Below are 21,248 nucleotides of genomic sequence, written 5' to 3'. Positions count from 1 at the left end.
TGCATTAACTCATTTAATCCTTATAAAAACCCCGTAAGGCAGGTATTATTATTATTATTATTAGAGATTAAATAACTTGCCCAAGATCACACAGGTGGGAAATGATGGAGGCAGCCCTCAAACTCAGGCTGCTGGATTCCAGAACCTGTGAGCTTATCCACAAGTTAGATTGCTAAAATGTATTCAGAACTTCCTTGGGGCCAGTCACGTTAATTCTCACAATGATCCCATGAAGTCAAATCTATTACTATCCCCATTTTACAGGTGAGGAAATCTAGGCTTAGAGAAGTTAGGTGACTTACCCAAAGGGACACAGCCTGGAAGGAAGGAATGAGAGCTCAAACTCAAGACAGATGGATTTCAGAACCAATACTCTCAATGTCCAAGTCCTATTGCCTTCCCCAGAACTGCAGGAAAACCAATTTTAGGGGAAATTTTGCAACAAAGATTGGAGTCGGCCCATACGTTTGCAATAAAGAACAAAGCACGGTTAAAAAGCGGTGAGTTTCCTGTTACGGGTGGTATTCAAGCAGAGACGAGGTATCCACCTATGGGGGGCGGGGGGGGTCCCCCAGTGACTTAGAACAGTGGTACTTACAGTGTAGTCCTCAGATAAGCAGCACCAGCATTATCTGGGAACCTATTAAAATGCAAATTCTCAGGCCTCACCCAGACCCACTGAATCAGAAGCTCTGGGGTCTGTATTTTACTGAGCGCTCCAGGTGATTCTGATGCATGTTAATGTGGGAGAAGCAGAGGCCTAGACTGACCCCCGGGGTTCTTTTCAGCGTGGATTCTGTGATTCTTCACCACAGACAGGAAATGTGATGCCTGGAGCCCTGGGAAGGCCTTGGCTCCCTGCTTCTGCTTTTCCGCCCAATTGGGCAGGCTTTTTGGAACAGCATATTTCAGTTCTGCAAAGCAGATGCAGGAAGGCTTTGCAGAAGTCTCTCTCGTTCCTATATTTAAAGAGCTCATCCCTGCAGTGGTTCTGAGAACTCTATAAACCCCCTTCCATCGCAGCCTGTCTGCATCAGTCCCTTTAACAGCACAAGACTTAATTGTCTCCTATGGATTGGAACCCTCTTCACACAAACTGGAATCTTAGCTCCATCTCCCCCCTCTTTTTCCCTCTGCCTTCCTTAACCACCATTCAGCACAGCACCAAAGGATTTGAAGTGGAAGCTGCCACTCCCCCCCAGATATCACTCCATCTCATTATCTCCGATCTGTTAACATCACCATGGGGACTCTCTCCTCCCCCGCTTTTGTGGCCTCATTACCTGGTGTCTCCCAGCAGAGCCAGCAGTGTCTATCCCCTGGGGCCCAGCCTCCAGCTGCAGACCCTCTCTGCACTGGCTTGCTCCGGAAGCAAGCTTGGACTCCACATCCAAGAGGACTGATCAGGACTCCCTGGACCAATTCCTCAAGAGCATCCCATAACCAGGGTCTTCCCAGCTCTGCATACATGCAAAACACATTTCAGTTAAAACGCTGCAAATGTAGGGAAGGACCAAAACCCCGTGGGCTTCAGGTGTGTGATAAATAACAGGCTAGGAGGAGTCTGGGAGCTTCTGGACATATAGGAGCATCCTCAGAAGAGCACCCCTCTTGCTCCCTAGCAGGGAGCAGGTAACTGTGGCAGGTAACTGTCACAGGCTGCCGGGGACATCCATTCCACTGCTGGGCATATGGGTATGTCAGAAATGGGCAAATACCGTGTACTGAGCTGCATGGGGTACTGATCACAAGGTTGGCACAAGGCAGACGGTATATAAGAAGCAGATAGCCTCAGAGCTCAGAGTCTGATGGCGGAGACACAGCCTCCACTGCTGGGGAATCCTTTTCCTCCTAACATTTATTACCAGGCACTGTGCCAAGAGCCTTATATACTTTATCTCCTTTAATCCTCACACCAACCCCGTGAAGACCCTATAAGGTTCAACCATATGAAATTTTTATAGGTCAAATATGGTTTGACCTATAAACCATAGCTGAATATGGTCTAACCCAATATTAATATTTCTTCCTTGTGGATGAGGAAATGGAGGCTCAGAGGTGAAGTGACTTGCCCAAGGTCACACAGCTAGCACGTTAGACTCCCACTCAAACTCAGATCCACCACATCCCATCACACCCGAGACATACCATCATCATGTTTTAAGGTGCCAAGAAAGAAAAAATCCTGCACGTAAACTCGGACTTGACACGTCAGACACAGACTGATGTCGGAGATGTGAAAATGTGGGGCGAAGAGTCAATCTTAGAATCAATGAAATATATTTTTTGACACCAAAAACTTCTTTACTAGAGAAAGCCCTGCACATACCCACAAGTATAGCTACAGCCAAGGCCAGTGAGCATTAGTGAACAAGGTACAAAGGTCAAAGGAAGCAAGGAGAGGAACGTGGGAACCCGAGCTTTGTGGGGAGGGGAGAGCCTGGCTGGCGCTGAGGTAGTGTGGACCCTGCCGGTAATTCTGAAGGAAATAAACCAAGGTAAGGTGGGGGCCGAGCGCTCAGGGGCCCAGCAGCTATAAAATGTGGCTGAAGGGAAGCAAAAGCAAAATCAGAATGACCCGTTGTCCTCAAACCTAGTGCCCTTGCCCTCAATCCAGTCTTCTCCCCTCTCTCAATCACGCTCAATTAGGATTCGGTGTCTGGAGCACAAAGAGAAGCAGAAGAAAACAGGGACTTCAGAACAAACACAGGTGCTAATAGGTACAGGCCAGTGAGGCACCTGGGGCACAAAATTTAAGGAGGTGCTCACTGTCACGTTCAGTCATGCAAGAGCAGGGTCACCACTTGACTGCCTCCTTAAATCCTGCTCCCCTGCCGCCTCCCTCACCTCACCCCAGTCCCGCCCTGTGCTGGAGTCAGACTCCTCTCCTCCAACAAAAACAAGAAGAAATGCTGGCATTTGAACAGCATTTAAGCTTTTTTGAAATGACATCCCATCTATTTGACTCCATGAGGCAGGAAGTCTCATCCCCACTTTACAGATGGGGAAACTGAGGCCCTGGAAAATAACATGACCCCTCCAATCGTGCCTGTTCTGAATCAGTCACTTCTGTGGGCACTCTGAGCAGTGCAGTTTCCCCACTTCGAGAACAGGTCAGTCCCTGCAGCCACCATAACCCAGTCTCCCTGTGTCCCCTGGAAGAAGGAACAAGGTGTAGGAGAAGGGTAGGCGTGGGCTCTCCTCTGCTTTTGCAGACGTGGTATGGGGAAGGGGGGACTGGGCAGCTCTTGCACCCAGGTCCCCACATCCAACCCACAGTGTCAACACATATTCCTGGGCCCAGTGTCAGAGGACCTTACCCTCCTATTGTCCACCAGTCTCAGTTCACAGCAATGCAGGCTCTATTTAGAAGGTTGGAATGTGGCTCTTGCTTAAAAATAAAATGACCATAAAACCTATTAGCCTGGAAAGGATGTTGGAGGGAAGATGGGATTGGGAAGGAAGGGAGGACAAGAACTAATTTGCTGGCCACCTTCTCTGGCCAGGCCACTAGCTGAAGAGGATGAAGGGAGACACAGACACAGGGCCCTGGGATTTCCTCAACGCTCTGATGATGTCTTTGAGGACAGCCTGGTGGCTGCCAGGGTGACATGTAGGCTGGAGTTTCCAGAGTAGAGGGATTCCTGTGGGTGGACTGAACACAACCAAGGGAGAGTCCAACCTTTATTTCGGGCTCAGATTAAAGTGTTAGGCAGAGGGCTTCCCTGGTGGTGCAGTGGTTGAGAGTCCGCCTGCTGATGCAGGGGACACGGGTTCGTGCCCCAGTCTGGGAAGATCCCACATGCCACAGAGCGGCTGGGCCCATGAGCCATGGCCGCTGAGCCTGCGCGTCCGGAGCCTGTGCTCCGCAACGGGAGAGGCCACAGCAGTGAGAGGTCCGCGTACCACAAAAAAAAAAAAAAAAAAGTGTTAGGCAGAGTCCAGACGCCTGGACAAGTTGGGGTGTAGTCAGTGTACAGTTATGCGTTGCACATGCGGGAGGGGTGGGAAAGACCATTCCTATCTTTCCTCTACAGGAAGCATAACTACCACTTGGTCCATCAGCAAGGAGAGTCTGACAGTGAAAACCGGCACTGGTAGGGTTAAATGTTGCAAAGCTCATACAGCCCAGGCCTCTGAGGCCGCACGCAGCACCCAGAACCATGGGGGGAGGGGCGTTGCACTCAGCACCCAGAACCATGGGGGGAGGGGGCGTTGCACTCAGCACCCAGAACCATGGGGGGAGGGGGCGTTGCACTCAGCGCATATGAAAATCAGTGCTTCCCATCTTCCGACTACACAGACAGTTAAAAGCACAGGATCTGGGGTCAGGCCGGCGGGAATTCTTATCCTGCATCCACCACTCACTGGCCACGTGATCCTGGGCAAGTGACCTCACCAAGCTTAGTCTCCTCATCTGCAAAATGAGGATAATGTCTGCAGGGTGTTTGTGAAGGCTAAACCAGATGGTGAGAAAAAAAAACGCGACAGCTACATGTCTCGAGCACTTACTAGTCACATCACCAGTCACTGTTGGAAAAGCACAGTCCCTGGCAGCTAGTAAGTGCTCAATAAACCAGGGCCATTGCATTGCGGTTGTGTGTTGTTTTCCTATTTTGATTTCGCTCCAGACCCAGGTGGGGTCCCAGGCAGGAGACATACGGCCACCTCAGCACAGGCACACTGCCCCCTGGCGCTGCTGCTGGGGAATCAGCACCTGCGAGAAGAGCTATTCCAGCCAACTAGTCCAAGGCCTGTATGCACCAGGCCCGCCCCTGGCCCACCTGTCCATCCAGAGCTCCCCAGGAGGACAAGCCAGGGCCCGCTGGGGGCAGGCCCCAGAGGAAGGGCCCTGCTCCTGGAGTTTCAGTCTTCTCTGCGGCCAGGCAGGGCCTGGGGAGCCCAGGGCTCCTCTCTGCTGCTGGCCAGCCAAGGGGGAACATCAGCTCTCTTGGTTCCCTCTGGAGGGTCCTGACAAGCAAGGCAGGGCGCAGGCGGAAGCAGCAGGAGGCAGAGGCTGGGGCAGCTGAGTGCGACAGCCTGGACGAAGCCTGGCCTCAGCAGATCCGAAACAGTGCCAGTGGTGGAGCACAACCAGGTCTTCCCCTAAAAGAGCAGCCCTGAGCCTCCTCTGCATATGACCTTGCACGCCCCCACCCCCAAGGATGGGGTTGTTCTTGTACCCATAGGGCATCTGTGCCTCCCCCCTCCCCACGGAGGTGGCTGTTTCCTGGGGCAGGGACACGGGGCCTGTGGGAAGGTGGGGATTCATCTAGCTGTGAAACCTACAATGGCACTGACGGAGGCTCACAGGCCCCACGAAGGATCCTAAAGGCAGCCAAGCAGCCTTGCGTTTTGAAGGGTGGGATGAAGAGCTGCCCCTCAGAGCGCTTTTGAAAGAGCACAGTGGGCTGGACTTCTGAAGTCAACTGTCATGCCAGCAGCAGGGGGATGCGAGTGACCTTGGAAGGGCCTGGTCGGGACGCTGTGCTGGCTCACCCCGCATCAACCACCTCTAAAAACCCCAGATCATCCTGACGTCAAAAGACTGTTTAGCGCAGTGCGAGGCAGGCATCAAGAAGAAATGAACCTCCAGCTCGAGAAGGAGGGAAGCCCGGGCTGACAGGAGCAGCTGGGCTAGAAAGTGGAGGCAGAAATTCCGGAAGTTAATGCTTTTTAAGGCCCCTCGGGCCACTCCCAGGTCTTGTCTGAAGCTATTTGCTTCCAGGGGGGAAAACCCTATTGATCTTCATTCAGCGCCTGTCTGCTCAACACGGCGGGATGTTTCAGCGCATCACCAGTCACTGTGAGAAATTTCTCATTGTTTTACGCATAGCAGCTCCCAAACTCAGGAGACGAACGTTCAGGACCATTTGGATGAACTGATCGCAGGAGATGCAGACAGGGCTGACTTGGGAACTCTGGGCGAGGGGACCTCATGTCCCTGGGACAGACTGCAGTACCCGCTACCCCGCGCCACCCCCTCCTCCACCCCTGCCCCCAGCTCAGGCTCAGAGCCTCGAAACTCTTTTGCTCTGTCTGTAGATGCTCGGAGGGGCCGGTGCTGAGCCAGCCTTTCCCTCCCACCTCCCCCCCCTCCACACACACCTGCTTTATGTCTCTGCAGCCGTTTGGCTCGGAACCTCCCCCCCCACCCCCCCGGCTGGCTAGAGATCACCATCGTCCACTCGAGCTCCCCAGCTACCGCCCCACTGTCTGTCTCCCTTTTCAAATTCCAGGCTGGCCCTCTATCCTACAGTATGTATGTAACACGAGGGATGATCTAGCCGTGAAACCTACTATGGCACTGACAGTCCCCACCAGCCTGCACTAAAGGGAACTTTGAAACCACAGAATATCCCCAGCCATCACGGCCAACTCAATAGTTTACAGATGGGAAAACTGAGGCTCCAGGTGGGTGGGAGAGTGTGATTTGACCAAGATGGCTCAGGAAACTGGTGGAAGGCAGAGCAGGAAACCCAGGCCTCCTGGCTCCCAGCCCAGGGCCCCTCCACTTCAGCTTCTAGGTCACGTAACCAGGAAATCCAGGTCCCCGCATGAGGCCAGTGAAGCACTGAGAGGACCCATGCATTAAGCTGCTTTCTGTGAGTTACGACGAGGATCCATCTGAACAATAAGAACGATGATAATAATAATAATAAAATGTTGAACAATATGCCTTGAAAACCTTCAGTAAGCAACGCTTGATAACCACACGCAGAATACATCTTCTGCATATTCATATAAAATAATCAATGATCACTTTTTTCCTGCAGACTACAATCCAATTACTGTCTCTCCCTCGCTCTCTTCCTTACTCTCCTTTGTTACTTGCAAACCATCCAAGCAATCAATGCCTTGACCTCTCCCTCTGATAGACACAATTACAAAAAGACAGAGCAATGCAATTCATCTATTCAAGACGGATTGTTTGAACACTCTGTCACACTGCTGAGCTATCCATCTCCTTGTCTAAGATGAAATTTCAGTCCCCAAAAAAAGGCACAAAGAGAGGGAGCGGGTACGCTGCTCCCCGGCCCAGAGAGCCCCTTGCACACCTGCAGAAAACCCCTCTCCCAGGCTGGTGCTAGGCGACGCCTGCCTGCTGGGCAAAGATTCGGCTGTCAGCGCAGCCAGCTCAGGCACCAGTCTTGGGAACCAGAAGCACCCAGCACACGCCGGAGCCCAATTTCCAAGGCCCCAATTCCTGCGGCCCTAGCCAGAGCCCTGAGATCCCAGGGGTGGGGAGAGAGAGAAGAAGGGAGATGGCATCAGGCCCAGCCAACATGCTGTGTTTGGGTTTCAGCATGAGATTCTCTGTGTGTGTGTCTCTCTCTGTGCCACGTCCACTGTAGCCCCTGGCTCCAGCTGAGACTCCAGCCTGTGCTCAGAAGGACAGAAGTTCAGCTCCCCAGGAAGCTCCAGAGAAGCCCAGGGGCCTCAGAGCCTTCCCATCCTCCATCCAATCGGGCACAGCTCCGGCAGTCACGTTCGGCCTCGGCCCAACACCCCAGTCCTCGGGCTGGGAATCAAACGGGGCAGGGCTCTTGGATATAAACGGCTTGGGCCAACACGCTAATTAATCCTGGGGCTTAATACGAAGAAGATTAGAAGAGAGGAGGGCTTTGCCATCCTTAATTGCATTATTACACAGTGAACCCAAGAAAGGGCGGGCAGCCTTAGGGCTTCCCCTCAGGGCAGTGAGGAGTCCTCCAGTGCAAGTCAGTTTCACAGTAAGAGGGAGCGGGTGAGGATACATCATCCGGCCCCTCCTCAGCTCAGCTTTCCGGGGCTTCCCTCACCTGCTCCTTCTCTTCCTGGGCCCCCAAAGACTGCCACCCCTGACGCTGGGCAGGAGCATGCCCATCCCACCCCTGTGGAGGAAGGACCACGGAAGAGGGACCTGCAATGCATGGGCTGCGTGCATAGCACCTTTTGGGTCCCCCTCTTTTCTCCCAAGGGCACCCTACCATGCAGGCCCACAAAAAAAAACAGAGGAAAAAAAGAAGGAAATAAAGAAAGAACTGGCCCACTACTAGGGGGCTGCCTGCTCCTGGAATGGTGACCAAACTGGGCGCTGGGGCAGGCAAAGGTGCAGAGATAGAAGAGATATTTCTGTCTTGCCAGGAGCAGACTGGGCTGCAAAGGGTTAAACCTGGTCGCGAGGGCTGTCCCCAGAGTCGGGTGCCTGGATTCCTCTGCCTCCAATGTCTGCCTGCCAGGGTCCTGGGCGTAAAGGAAAAGACCCCAGGGTGGGCAGAGCTGAGGACTGTGCTCTACCCTCGTCCAGATGTCCAGTTCAAGAGGATCTGGAATCCAGGAGAGACAGATTTCTGACTGCCTCCTAGGAAAACCTCAAGTAGAGAAACCAAGCTCCACACTGGTTCCCTACACCCCCTCACGGTGCCGGCAGCCCAGAGTCCGAGCCTAGATTAGAGCCACAGGGGAGGAAGGTGGTCCTGGCTCAGCAGAGCTCTGGCCTCCTTGTGCAGATGCTGGTGGTGGCGCCTCGCGAACCCAGGCGGCCCAGGTCTCCGGCCTGGTGGCGGGCGCAGGGCCTGCGTGGCGGAGGCTCCCGCGTGGCCAGGCCGGGCCCAGCCCTGGCGGTCTCGGGCCTGGAACACTCGGAGGCATCGCGCACAGCCCGGAGTGCTGCCTACAGGATGCCTCAACAAAGTTAAAACCCCGAGTAAGAGACTCTGGCGAGAAGAGACGCGGGGACGCCAGAGCCCCAGAACGCCGCACGCAGCCCCGCCGGCCGCCGCCAGTTGCGGAGGGATTTCGGCTAACTTTAAAATCCACTCGCATCCCTCTTGTCGCCTTTTCTGGCTGCGCTGGGCGGGCTCCGTCGTTCCCTTCCCCCTGCCTGCGCTGCCCCAGGCGGAGGAGAGGCCTCGGCCGCGACGGGTGGCTGGAGCGACCGGCGGGGGCCGCCCCTCCCCTGCCCCGCGCCACGGGGCTGAACGGGGGCCACCGAGGCCGAGGGCAGCCACCGGGAGAGAAGACCGGCCGCCCTTGTCATGCGAAGCCGGATCCTGCGTCCCCGCCGCGGCCGCTCGAGCCCTGCCCCAGGTGGGGGCGAGGGGCCCTCGGGGAACGAGGAAGGAAGAGAAGTTGGCGCCTTCCCCAGGGGTGCCGCTTCGCGGAGAAGCCGGGTCCCAGAACTCGGTCTGCGGCCGGTCCTGCTGGCAATGGCCGGGAAATGCGCCCGCGACTCGGGCTGGGACCGGAACGCTTCGCTACACTCTGCCAGCTCTGGCCTCCCAGAAGCGCGCCAAGGGCCCCTCGCCCGCCGCACCCCGGTTGCCTCCTCTCCAATAAGTAAGGCCCATGACCCCGGCTTTGGAACTTTGTCCTCACCGGGACGAGCTGGTGGTCACCCGGCCCGGGCAGCGCGGAGAGAGGGTGGGAAATCTCTTGGGATCGCGTACAGTGGCCCCCCGTTCCCGCCCCCGCCCGGTCGCACTGAGACCCCCGGCTCCGGGGAGCCCTTACCGATCCGGATGACGTGGGGCATCCCGCGCGAGTCCGGGATCCAGAAGGCGCACACGAGGAGCCCGGCCCAGTATTCCCAAACCAGACTCCGGAGGCGCCGCCAGGGAGCGGTCATCGTTGGGCGCCGCCGAGCGTGCCCGGGGCGCGGCCGTGGCGGGCTCCCTGGGGCGGCAGCTCTAGGCGCGGGCGCGCAGCAGCCCCCGAGGCGCCGCCTGGCCCAGCAGCCCGGCTCCTGAGCGCCGCTGCGAGTGGGGGGCGCCCCGCGGCGCCGCGCACATCTTACTGGGGGGCCGCCCCGCCGGCGCCCGCCCAGCCCGGCTGCCGCCCACGGGCCCCCCGCGAGAGAGGCTCCTGGGCTCCGCTCGGGCTCCTTTCGGACTCAGCTGCGGCTTGCGTCGGCTCGGCTCGCGCGCGGGCTCCCACCTGCCCCGGCTGCCGGGCGCTGGCGGGCGGGCTGCACGCGTCTCCGGCCGCTCCTCCTCCAGCCGCCGCGGATGCTATCGCCCGGGCTCGCACAAAGCCCCGGAGTGGAGTTGCACGCGCGCACACTCTCCCTCCCAGCCCCCTCCCCCGCGCCCTGCCTCCCGCCTCCCGCGCCGCCCGCCGCCCGCGCTCCCTCCGCACACTCCCCCGCGCACACACACTTCACACTCACACCCGCCGAGGCATACACCCGCGAGCTCACACCTGGGCGGGGAAGGGGACCCGGGACCCGGTTTGGGGAGACGGCCGGATAACGAGGACTCTCCTCGCTTCCCAGACGTCCGCATCCGCCCTGCCGCCCCCAGTCCCTTCGACTGCGAGGGCACGGAGCCTGGGAGCCGGGCGTGGAGCACGAGAGCTGGCACCGCGAGCTGGGAGACGGCGGCAGCCTAGCGGCCGGACAAGCTGGAAGAGTCGCGCCCGCAGGGAGCGGAGGAACCTGGAGCCTGCCGTCTGCGGAGTCTCGCCTTCCAGCTCTCACGCAGCCGTCGCTGGCTGGACGGCGGCGGCCGCAGACTGACCCAGGAACCGGTTTCCCTCCCTAACCCCATCCCTCGTGGAAGCAGAGTTAGAGTTGGGGCTGGGACTCAGGGGAGACGGAATTCAAAGCGGATTGTCCACGCTGAGCTAGGGGAGCTGCAGGAGCTGGTAGGGGTTGGAGAGCCCAGGCCAGACCCTCTGCTGTGGAAAGCAGGACTGGACCATGCACCACAACTATAGGGGCTTGGCAGGAAGATGGCTAAATCCTTAGATGCAGAGGGGCGGCTGAGATGCACGCTGGTACTTCCCGTCCCTCTTCTTCAACTCTGCAGGAGGGGCTGGCCCCCTCCCCCATTTCTCCTGAGAAAGAATAAACAGAAACTGTCATTTTCCGTGGGGTGGAGCAGGACCCGTGGGGGAGCAAAATAGAAAGGGTTAAAAAAAAAACAACTTGTTTATTAGCAATAATAAATATTTTTTTCAAGTGGCGCTGGGTGTCGAGGGAAGGGAAGGGCTGTGGAGCGAGTCTGGAACAGGAGGCAGCGAAATACGCAGTTAGACGAGTTTAATGACCTTTTTGACAGAGACAGAGTGGTGCCGATACAGTAGATAAATAAACTGATCTGTCGCCTGGCAGCGGCTAGGCTGCGTGTGAATTTATTTTTCTCATTTAAATAATTTGATCTATTCCATCATTCCAGTCTCTCCCATTTGCCAGCTGTCTGGTAAAAGCATGGTCCCAAACATCTGAAAGGCAAATCTTTAATTTTCTTACAAATAGACCATGAGTCGGCCTCTATGTGGCCTGTTCATGTCCCGGTCTTTTCTTTCCCTCCCTGTCCAGGCATAGGAGACCATGGCATTGTGTGGGGGTGTGAATACTGCAGCACGGCCAATCCTGCCGCTTGCGGAGGGACTCCCTCCCCCCTGAAATGGGGGTGACTGTGGCTGTGGAAGGAGCAAGAGGGGAGATTCCCAAGGATCTCCTCTCAAAAAGGGAAAGAGGTGCTCTTGAGGGCATCCCCCAAAGATCCGCCAGCAAATGGAGGTTACCATTTTTTTTTTGCCGGACTTTGGGCCTTCCTCATCCTCAAGCAGGAGGGGTTGGTTTCCCAAGCAGCCACTGAAAAATGTTGCCCGGGGGACCAGAGGGAAAGACATGCAGACCAGAGCCAGAGAAGCGGCAGCTGACCCCTCTTGATAGAGAGTAACGGGCCCCAGTGGACACCGGCAAGGAGGAAGTGCAGGAGGAGGGAGCAGAAGCGCCGCCCCCCCAGGATAAAGCTGAAGGAGCCTCTTCGTTCGAGAGCAGACGCTCCATCCCATCACTTATCAGCTTCCACAGCTGGTTTAGTTGCTCCAAGGAACCAAAAAGTCCAGGCTGTTCACTAAGGAAGAAAATTCCAGTGCCCTGATAGGGAAACGGAAAGGGAATGGGCAGGATCTGAACTCAAGGCAAAGGATGCAAGGCTAAAAAGGCATCACCAGCAATGCCCAAGGATGGTTAGGGGCTGGGTAAGGGGGAGAGAGCCTGGATGCTAGGTCCGTATTGGTTATCCTGCAGGCAGCCTCTTGCCATGAGAGGGGCAGGGTGGCGGGGAAGCTGAAAAGCAGAGGGGTAGAGGTGTGACTCCAGGCAATGGGCAGATCTGCACCCCAGACCAGAGCCTGGGAAAGGCCAGTGGGAGAGAGAGATGAAGGGAGGGGACCAAGAAGAGGAGGGGCAGCAGTCTCCAAAGATGCCAAGAAGGACAGTGGTGCCGGAGAAGCGAATGTAGGAAGGCAGAGGGGCGATCTGAGGATCCCAGGGCGTGAGAGTGTGGCCCTGTCACCCGCAGCCCCCTCAGCACCCCCGGGGAAACAGCATCGGCGGGCCCTTGCTCCCGCTGCATCCCACGGTGGGTGGGAGTTAGCCAGCACTGCGGAGGGAGGCTTTCCTCTGCTGCCACGTTGGCTGCGTTGGGAAAAGCCTCCAGCTGCAGAGGCAGTGGGGCTCGGTCTGCAGGCCTGGCCGCCCAGCTGGAACCGCGGGGTCAAAGGGAAGCCGGCTTCCCCCAGCCGAGGACAGGGCCTTATTCTGGACCTGGCTGCAAGTCACTCTGTAACACAGAGGTCTCCCCAAGCTGACAGCAGCCGGCTCCCTCCCAGTCAGGGGAGGGTGGGAGGCATTACGACAAAAACATTAGCGCTGATAATAATGACCACTAGTACTTAGTACATGTTTTCTGTGTTCCAGATGAGGTACCACTCAGCACACCTCATATGCATCCCTTCATCTAACCGGCTCACAGCCCTCTGTGATAGGATCTGGGTGGTTTTTGCATTTTACAGTTGAAGACTCCGAGCCTCAGAGAGGTTGAGAGGTCCAAAGTCACACAGCTAGTGGGTGACGCTTCTCCTCCCCCTCCCTCTCCCTCCCTCCCTCCCTTCCTTCCTTCCTCCTTCCTCCTCACTCCTTCCCTCCTCCCTCTAGTTATATCACTGCCAGGCTCTGTGAGTGGGGAGCTGCGGTCCCCGTGCCGGCCTATCTGCACCCTAAGCTTGCAGGCCTGACCCTTGTCCTATCCCACCTGGGCTAAGCAGGGGACAGGCTCTAGCAGAAGATCCTCATCACCTCTGCTGGAGACCCACTGGGGCTTCTGGCTGCTTGTAGAAACGCTAAGGGTGGAATAGGATTTGTGTCCTTTACTAGAACAAACTGGGGAACTCCGCCGTCCCCAGCTCGTGAGGAGGAACCCGCAGACCCCTCTCCCCGCCGTCGTGCACCTCTCCGGGCTGCCTTGCCACCAGCAGACACCAGGGCTGGCAGGATCTCAAGCTGCATCTCCGGGGATTGGGAGCCGCCAATCCCGGCTTCTCGAGTTGTTGGTAAACAAGTCTACCCACCAGCCAGGCCTCCTCTCCTCACTCCCCCTCGAGGCAGTCAGAGCCGGATTTATGAGGCCTCCCAACCTCATTCAGACTAACGAAGCTTTTAATTCCAAAATAAAAGGGGCCACTGTCTGCAAGGACAAGTTCTCCCGCATTTCATTAACATCCCCCCAAAACGGCTGAGCTGGCCCAAGTCGCTGCCATCGAGATTCATGTCTCCCACCGGCTCACAGGTGGGGATGGGAGAGGAAGGAACCCTAGGCTGCTGGCCCCCTCCCAGCCCCTCCCGAAGCTCCTCTCCTGCTTCTGCCCGGTGGGAGGGGGCCCCAGTGACAGCCAAGCCAGCTCATTTGGAAGAGCCCCCTGTGTGTGTGTTTTGTGTAGACGGGTCCACTCCATCCCTCAGTCCCCTCACAATCGCGGCGAGCGATGAGGCCCTGGGCTCGAGTTACCGAGATTCGTGATCTCCGCTTCCCCAGGAAACCACCGAACACAGGCATGTGGTTGCTGAGTACAGATTCCTAGGACTTGAGTGCCCTCTGCTGAAGCCTGCCTACCTTCATCTCCCTTCAGACTGCCCGGCGGCGGGCAGGCTGCTGGCGGGGCTGGACGCTGGAGCCGGGGCTCTCGCCACTCCCCTAAGTGGCGGCTACACAGCAGCCCGGTGCCAGTGCGCCCTCAGAGGGCCCTGGTGAGAATGGGGGGAGAAACTACCTTGCCCCCGGCTCACCCTGGAGGGCAGCCAGGACAAGAAGCTGCCAGCCCTTTGCCTAATCTTTGTCACCTGCCTGAGCAGGAGGTGGCGGGGGGGCGGGAGAGGCCTCCCTCATACCCACTTTTTGCTTAACGGCATCCTGTCCTCAGCAAAGTTCATCCATGCCAACCACGAGAGCTAAGACTTGGCCCTTCTCAGGACACCGGGACCTGCCTCTTCACCCAGGGATGGGAACCCCTTCATCACCCTGGGGCCTGTGTCCCTCGTCCCTGTCCCAAGGAGGAAGAGGCACTGCAGCGGCCGGCTGCCACCTGAGCAAGCCCTGTGAGGGTTGCATCACCTTAAATTTTTGTCAATAGTCAAGCAAGTTCGTTCCCACTGAAGTCAATTACTGTGTTTATTGTCAGCTTAACCTGCTGCTGCGAGTTATTTCTCAGCAGTGAGGGGGACAGGTAGGCAAGCCACCAGAGATCTGTTATTTTCCTGACATCTGCATTTCAATAGTTTGGGTGCAGTTCTGGTGGAGAAGTAAATGCTAAGGCAATCCTGTTTGTATCTCTACATAATGGAACGGTCTCCAATGGTTCGGAAGCCGAGGGGGTTCTGCTGCTGCAGGGGGAGGGGAGGAGGGGAGAACTGCCGGTGAAACCATCACATCCCCGGGTCTGTGGGCCCCGGTACCAAGGGTGGGGGTGAGAGTCACTTGCTCCCTCATTGGAGTCATTCAGTCATTTCCTGATTAACTTATTCATGGGATCCCTCGGTCATTCACTAGATATACCTGCAGCCACACTAATCATTCATTTGTTCATAGGTCATGCACTCAGTCTTTCACTCTTTACTGACTCATTTACTCAGTCCCTTACCCATTCATCCTCTCATCCATTCATTCAGTCATTCCTAATTCATTCAACCACCTAATTCCTCTTTCATTCATTCATCCATCTATTCAATCTTTTGTTTAATTATTTGCTCGCCTATTCCCTCACTCATTTGCTCATTCATCCCTCACTCATTCACTGACTCACACTTACCCACTCACTTATTCATTCATTCATTTACTTAGTCATCTACCCTTCCATCAGTCACTCAGTTGGTCACTCACCCAGTGATGTACTCAGCCCTTTGCTCAATCACCCACTCACTCAGACTCACACGTTCATCCACTCACTCACTCATTAACTCTGCCATTCATGCGCTGCCTCCCCCGCAAGACTGGACAGACACTGCCTGCTTCTCTTGTCTTCAGCCTTCAGCGTGAGCATCAGATACCATCCAACCTCATGGCACAGCCCAGGGCACCCCAGCACTGCACTGAGCTCCCCAGTCAGCCACCCAGGCTTCATGGCCCCGTCAGAGCACCCAGCTCTCGTATCATCCGCTTTATCATGAAATTCAGCAACCTTCAGGATTCAGCTGACCTACCTGACCCCGGAGTTGGTCTGGGCATTTGACTTGCTAGCAAAGACCAAGGCCCAGAAAGCCTCAGAGCCAGGGTCTAATGATGGATGTCATATTAGAGGTGCCCCATGATGCTACCACACCGAGCCAGAAGCCACACTGGCTTCCAGTCACATGATCTCTTTGTCCTTGGAACAACCAAAAGATGAAGAAATGGGCTTAGAGGAACCAAATGACTTGCCCACAGAGAACTTGCTGGGGTTGGGGGTGGGGCAGAAGCAGGGATGTACTTGGCCCAGAGTGATGGGGTGGGGAGGTAGATGAGCAATTGAATGATGGGAGACTAAGTGAATGCATGAATGAATAAGTGAGAGAAAGCAGGTGAATGAACAAGTGAATGAATGAATGAACGAATGACCCGTGCCCAACAAACAAGTGGCCAAACTGAGCTCTGACTCCAAGTCCAATGCTCTCAGCTGCTTGACACCCCGCTCCCACACCCTGACCTTATAGGGGGTAGTAAGAGGCAGGGGTTAGAGGCGGAGGTGGGACAAAAGTAAAGCGTAAGTCCCGCAACGGTAGATGTTTCTGGAGAATTACCCGTTTGGAGTTTGTGGCGAGCAGTTCTGTCTGCACCTGTCCCCCCGCGGGCAGGAAGCTGCCGTCATCCCTCCTCAGAGAGCGAGAGACAGAGTGAAATGCGAAAATCCAGTCACTGAGCGATAAGAAAATAAACAAGTGAACTTCTCCAAGTTTGCCAGACTTCCCTGCCCAAGGCCAGCTTAATTAAAGTTGGTGTCGAATTTTTTTTTTTTTTTTACATTTCAGTGACCTGATGTAGAATTTTAAAGTGGGAAAATAATTAGGGCAAGTGGTAGAAAAGAGAAAGGAAAGAAAACATTGTCTTGTTTTGTGTTTTGCTCACTCTTAATTATGCCACAGACTGTCTCTCCCGTGGATACCATCCCAAGCCCGCCCTCCGCCAAGATTCCAGCAGGTGGTACGCCGTGTGAGTGGCGCGGGCACACCTGTGCCTCTCTGGCACGCAGGTATGACGCTTCTCTGCCCGCAAGACATGCGAGGCGGCAGGCAGCCAGGCTGGGAGTGGAGAGGACCACGTGCCCTCTACACTCAGGTGGAGGACCCGGGGGGAGATGGGGACAGCAGGCTGTTGGGAAGAGATGCTGCCTCCCTGCCCCAGGGCCAGAGGGGCATGGGCACTGGGTCCCTGACTCACCATGACGTCAGACCTGGGCTCTGATTGGAATAGTCTCAGCCCCCACCTCAGGACACAGTGGATCCCCGGTGATATAGCCCCTATCCTGCCTGGATCTAGGAAGAGATTTTCCTCCAGCAACTGTCAAATGTGGAAGGAAGTACTGGTGTTTGTGCCCAGAACGGGGCTGGGGGTGGCCAAAATTCCAGCTGCAGCAGGTGCTAGAAATCCAGCTCACCCCACACGCGATCACTCAAATGTGCTTTGCTTTCTTGCTGCTCTTCCTTCTGGTGCCTTGTCCACAGCAGTGAGGGCACAGAGGGGGCGAGCGCCAGGCTCAGGGAGCTGGTCAGAGGCAGCCTGGAACGAGGAAAGCTACAGCTTCCTCTGGGGGAAGGAGAAGGGGCAGATTCCTCAAGATTTCATTGAACAGGGTTGGGCAGGCGTGCCTGAGAGCACACCTGTCCCTGGTGTTTTACACACAAACACTCGAGTACAGGAAGATGCCTATGCTATTACACACATGCACACACACACACACACACACACACACACACACACACACACACACACACACACACACACACACACACACACACACACACACACACACACAGCTATGAGCATCCACATAGGACTAATGAAAGTGGGAACTCTGGAGCCAGGCAGCTAGCTTCACATCTACACTGTCTCTTACCTAATTTTCTGTGCCTCTGTTTCCTATCTGTTACATGGGGATAATAATAGTATCTGCCCTGCAGGGTTGTTGTGACGATTAAATGAGTTAATACATGTAACGTGCTTAAAATTGTGCCCAGCACATGGTCAGGGCATGTTGTGCTTAGTGATTAGCTCTCTCTGCTTCATGGACGTGTCGTGCTCCTGCATCAACCCTGGGGGAAAAAATCTCTTTCCTGCAAGCCTGCAGTACACGTGCATACTCCTCACTCCAGGCCCTCCAGGGTTCACTGGATGTGTGTGAATGCGGTGGGGAGGAGCTCAGAGGAAGGATGCATGTCAAGCCATCCCTCCACTCCCCTCCCGCACACACCCACGTGATGAGGGCTGCACCCACAGAAGCTGTGGAGTTGCTGCGTGTGTGTGTGTGGGGGGTGTCTCTTTGTTCAGGCAGTGGGCAGGCTGGCTGCCAGGGGGGAAGGGAAGCCTAGGACTTGAACCCCAAACCTGCTATCAGGTTTGGAAAATTCTCCAGGCTTCCTCCTCCCCATGGAGCCCCCACCCCTACCCACTTGGGCTTCCTGCTGGTCCTGTCCTTGGTGACGTGCCTGACCCCTCTCTGCATCTCAGTCCAGGATCTTCTCATCCCCAAGGGCACTTCCCAGCCTCTAGCCTGAGACTTAATTCAGGAGATTCTATTTAGAAAGAGAACACGCCCTTCCCACCCCATCCAGAGCAGGAAGACTTCAGAAACCTCAGGGAGGTCCCGAGGCTCGGAGGCCTAGTTTCCTCGCTGCGAATGCTGTTGTGTCTCCCAGAGGACAGAGGGAAGGCAGCTGCGGACGGCAGCAGGGAAAGGAGGCTTGGGTGGGAGCCCTGGACTGGGGATGGAGGAGACCAGGCTGCAGGAGCCAGACCCAGCTCTGTGTTATCTCTGAGGCAGCAGGAAGACGGAGTGTTGGGGAAGCAGGTTCTGCCAATCAGTTAATCCCAGGCTCCCCTCTTCCACCTGGGTTGCGTTGGGTTGAATAAACAGGACAGGTGCCAGTGGCCACAGCCTCATTTCTCTGATTTGGCTTCTTTTCATTCTATTGACTCAGCTGGCTGAGTCCCTTTGCTTTCAAGCATGTGTGTACGTCCCTTCCAAGCACCAGGATGTCAGAGACACTTACAGAAGCCCAAAGCTCTGAATGGCTTGAGGACAGATGAGAACCAAGGGATGGGGACAGAGAACAAAATTCTGATTCCTGTTCTTCAGGGATACGGGGGACTCTGACATGGCCCTCTGGCTCTCCCTGCCAAGTGCAGGAGGTTCCCTACACATCAGGTCAGGGGACTGGGGCCTTGGATGGTGGCCTTAGTGCCTGGGGAAGAGAGGAGCATGACAGCAGCTAGGATGGGGCCCTGGGTGGCTGTTTACACAACTCTCCTGGGTGCCCCTGAGAGAGCAAATGTGTGGCATGTGCCCCAGGGGGTCAGGAGCCCTTAGCTAGAAGATTATCATCTTCCTGATTCTTGCTTGTGTGACCAGAGACCAGGAAAGAAGGGCAGGGGTATGGACAAGAATTCCACAGCCCATGGTGGGGAGTTGAGGGCCGGGCTTGCGTCTGCACACATACCATTGAGCAAAAAATAGAAACGATTTTGCAGATAATTCAAGGGAAAGCACTTTACACCAATCACACTTCAAGCTAGTTGCAAATATCTGCACAGCTGTTTCCCTCATCCATTTGTTTGTTCTTTTGCAACAATCGTTACTGGAGACCCACTGTCATGGGGAGACAAGAAGGGCTGAGGTGACTTGGGAGGGCCGCAGGGTCACAGGTGGAGTCCGTGGGGATAAACGGTGGAGGTCAAGGGGCACAGGTAGTGATGAGGAGATGCAGGTAGGGAGCGTGGGGTGACAGAAAAGGACAAAAGGAATATGTGGAGAACTTGAGGGGACATGTGAGAACTTGAGAATCCACAGCGGGGACAAAGGGACAAACTAGGGTTGACCAAAGAAGGAGCTCTTGGGACCCAGACTAGAAAGACAGGTAGGAGCTGTGGTGACCCAGGGAAGAACAGAGGGGACAAAGCTGGGGGCTTGGGAGGAGGACCTTCCCCTCTAAGCAGCTCCCAGCCTTGAAGAGGAGAAGAAACACAGATGAAGGCTGTCAGGAGAAGAGGTGGGATGGAGGAGAGGGGAGGGGGAGGAGATGAAGAAATATCTTAGCAAGAGTAGCTTCTGAGCCACTAGGAGTGGAAGGCCAAGCTTAGCGTCTGCTCCTGAGAAGATGTTTGCAAAGCCAGATACCTGGGGTCCCACCTAGGTTCTGAAGGGCCGTCCACACCCCACAGAGAAAGGAAGCCCGGGGCGGTGCGTGCACAGGGCACCCACTGTGTGCTAGGTGACCAAGTAGTCTGTGCCCCCCTGTCTACATGCCTTTGAGGAGCTCTCAGGACTCCTGGAGAGCCAGGCCTGGAAGCAGCGCACTCCAGGGATGGGGCCAAGCGCTGTAATAGCAGGCGGGTGGAGCCGGCGCTGTGGGAGCCCCAAGGAGGGAGCGCCCTCAGCGAAATCCAATGGCTTCCTTGATAAAGATGAGAGAGCAGTTTAAGCCCAGCGAAGCAGCCTCAAATCCAGGTGAGCACTGCACAAGCTGCTGCAGGATTTATCCACATTGCCGTCCTTTCCGCTCACCTCATCCACCAGCCCTGCGGAGTCAGGCTCTGAGTTCCCCGCCCCAGCCTGCCCCGACCTCCGAAGCTGAGCTGTCTTGCAGAATCACCTGGGGGATTTTTTTTAATGGCTTTATTGAGGTTCATTTACATACCATAAAGTTCATCTGTTTTAAGTGTACATTGATGATTTGTAGTAAGTTCACCGAATTGTACAGCCATCGCCGCGATCCAGTTTTAGAATATTTTCATCCTCCCAAAAGCATTCCTCCCGGTCTGGGGGACTTTGACTCAGTGATTCTGGGGCAGACCTGTGAATATGTATTTGAACAAGTTCCTGGGGCATTCTGGGACTGTGGTGGTGTTTGGGGACCTACCAAGTCTAAATCATGGTTGGAGGGATCTTTCCAAAGGGCAACACACGGAAAGGATGCTGTTCTAATCAAACCCTCCCCGTGGCTCAGGGAGAAGTGTGTCAGGTGGAGTGGTGATAAGTCAGTAGTAATCAGACACATTTATTTGTTCTTGCGCCAGGCACCACTCTGGGCACTTTACAGGTTTTCACTCTTTTAATCCACACAACTACCCTATAAGGTAGGTACCATGATTCATTCTGCTCTGCCGTTGAGGAAACTGAGTGAGACACAGCTAGGAAGTGGTGGAGCCAGGTTTTGAATCCAGGCCACCTTCTCCAGTTCTCTTAACCGCTAGACCACATCACACTTCACGTGCTGTGCGCGATTTTCCTCTTCTGTTACCTCCATGGCTCCCTTCCCCTCCCCCACTTGCCTCACCCCTCTCCAGCCCACACAGGCCATCTCCTCTTTCATGCCTTTGAGTCTTTGCACGAGCTTTCCTAATACCTAGATTTTCCTGTGCCCTTTTCTCTTTTGAGAATTCCTAGCTAGGCTTCAAAACCCAACTTCCATGTCAGCTCCTTTGTGAGCCTTCCTAGAACTCCCCCAGACAGAGTTAACTGTTCCCATCCCTGTGTTTTTCCTGCCCTTTGCACACATCTCAATTAAGGAGTAGTTCTCTTCATGCTGCATTTCATGCTGTGTCCCAATCTGTCTCCCCAACTTGACTCTGATCTTCTCTAGATTGGGGGGGGGGTGCGTGTAACTGCTTTATCTCCATCCCCGCCTACAGCGCCTGGTGTATATAATAGGCTCGTTGATCAACAATGGTTCAGCCAGGATGGGGAGGGTCGGAGGTTGGGGTACTGCCCTCCCATCTCATTTTAGCCCC

At 55.5% G+C, this 21,248-nt stretch overlaps 1 protein-coding gene across 2 annotated transcripts in view; it reads right to left on the bottom strand.

Moving 5' to 3' along the window:
- The window catches only part of GRIK3 (glutamate ionotropic receptor kainate type subunit 3), a 239,892-nt gene extending 229,935 nt beyond the window's left edge, over nt 1-9,957 (bottom strand). Inside the window, exon 1 of one of the 2 annotated variants that reach the window (XM_033422124.2) lies at nt 9,496-9,957. In XM_033422124.2, the coding sequence (XP_033278015.1) occupies nt 9,496-9,610 (115 nt within the window). In that variant the 5' untranslated portion in view covers nt 9,611-9,957. The remainder of the gene's footprint in view (nt 1-9,495) is intronic. The other variant, XM_004266449.3, reaches the window with a different exon arrangement.
- Between the last annotated feature and the right edge of the window lie 11,291 nt (nt 9,958-21,248).

This window comes from Orcinus orca, chromosome 1 (assembly GCF_937001465.1).
Source record: "Orcinus orca chromosome 1, mOrcOrc1.1, whole genome shotgun sequence".
Lineage (NCBI taxonomy): Eukaryota > Metazoa > Chordata > Mammalia > Artiodactyla > Delphinidae > Orcinus > Orcinus orca.
This window is presented reverse-complemented; position numbering and strand designations above follow the sequence as displayed.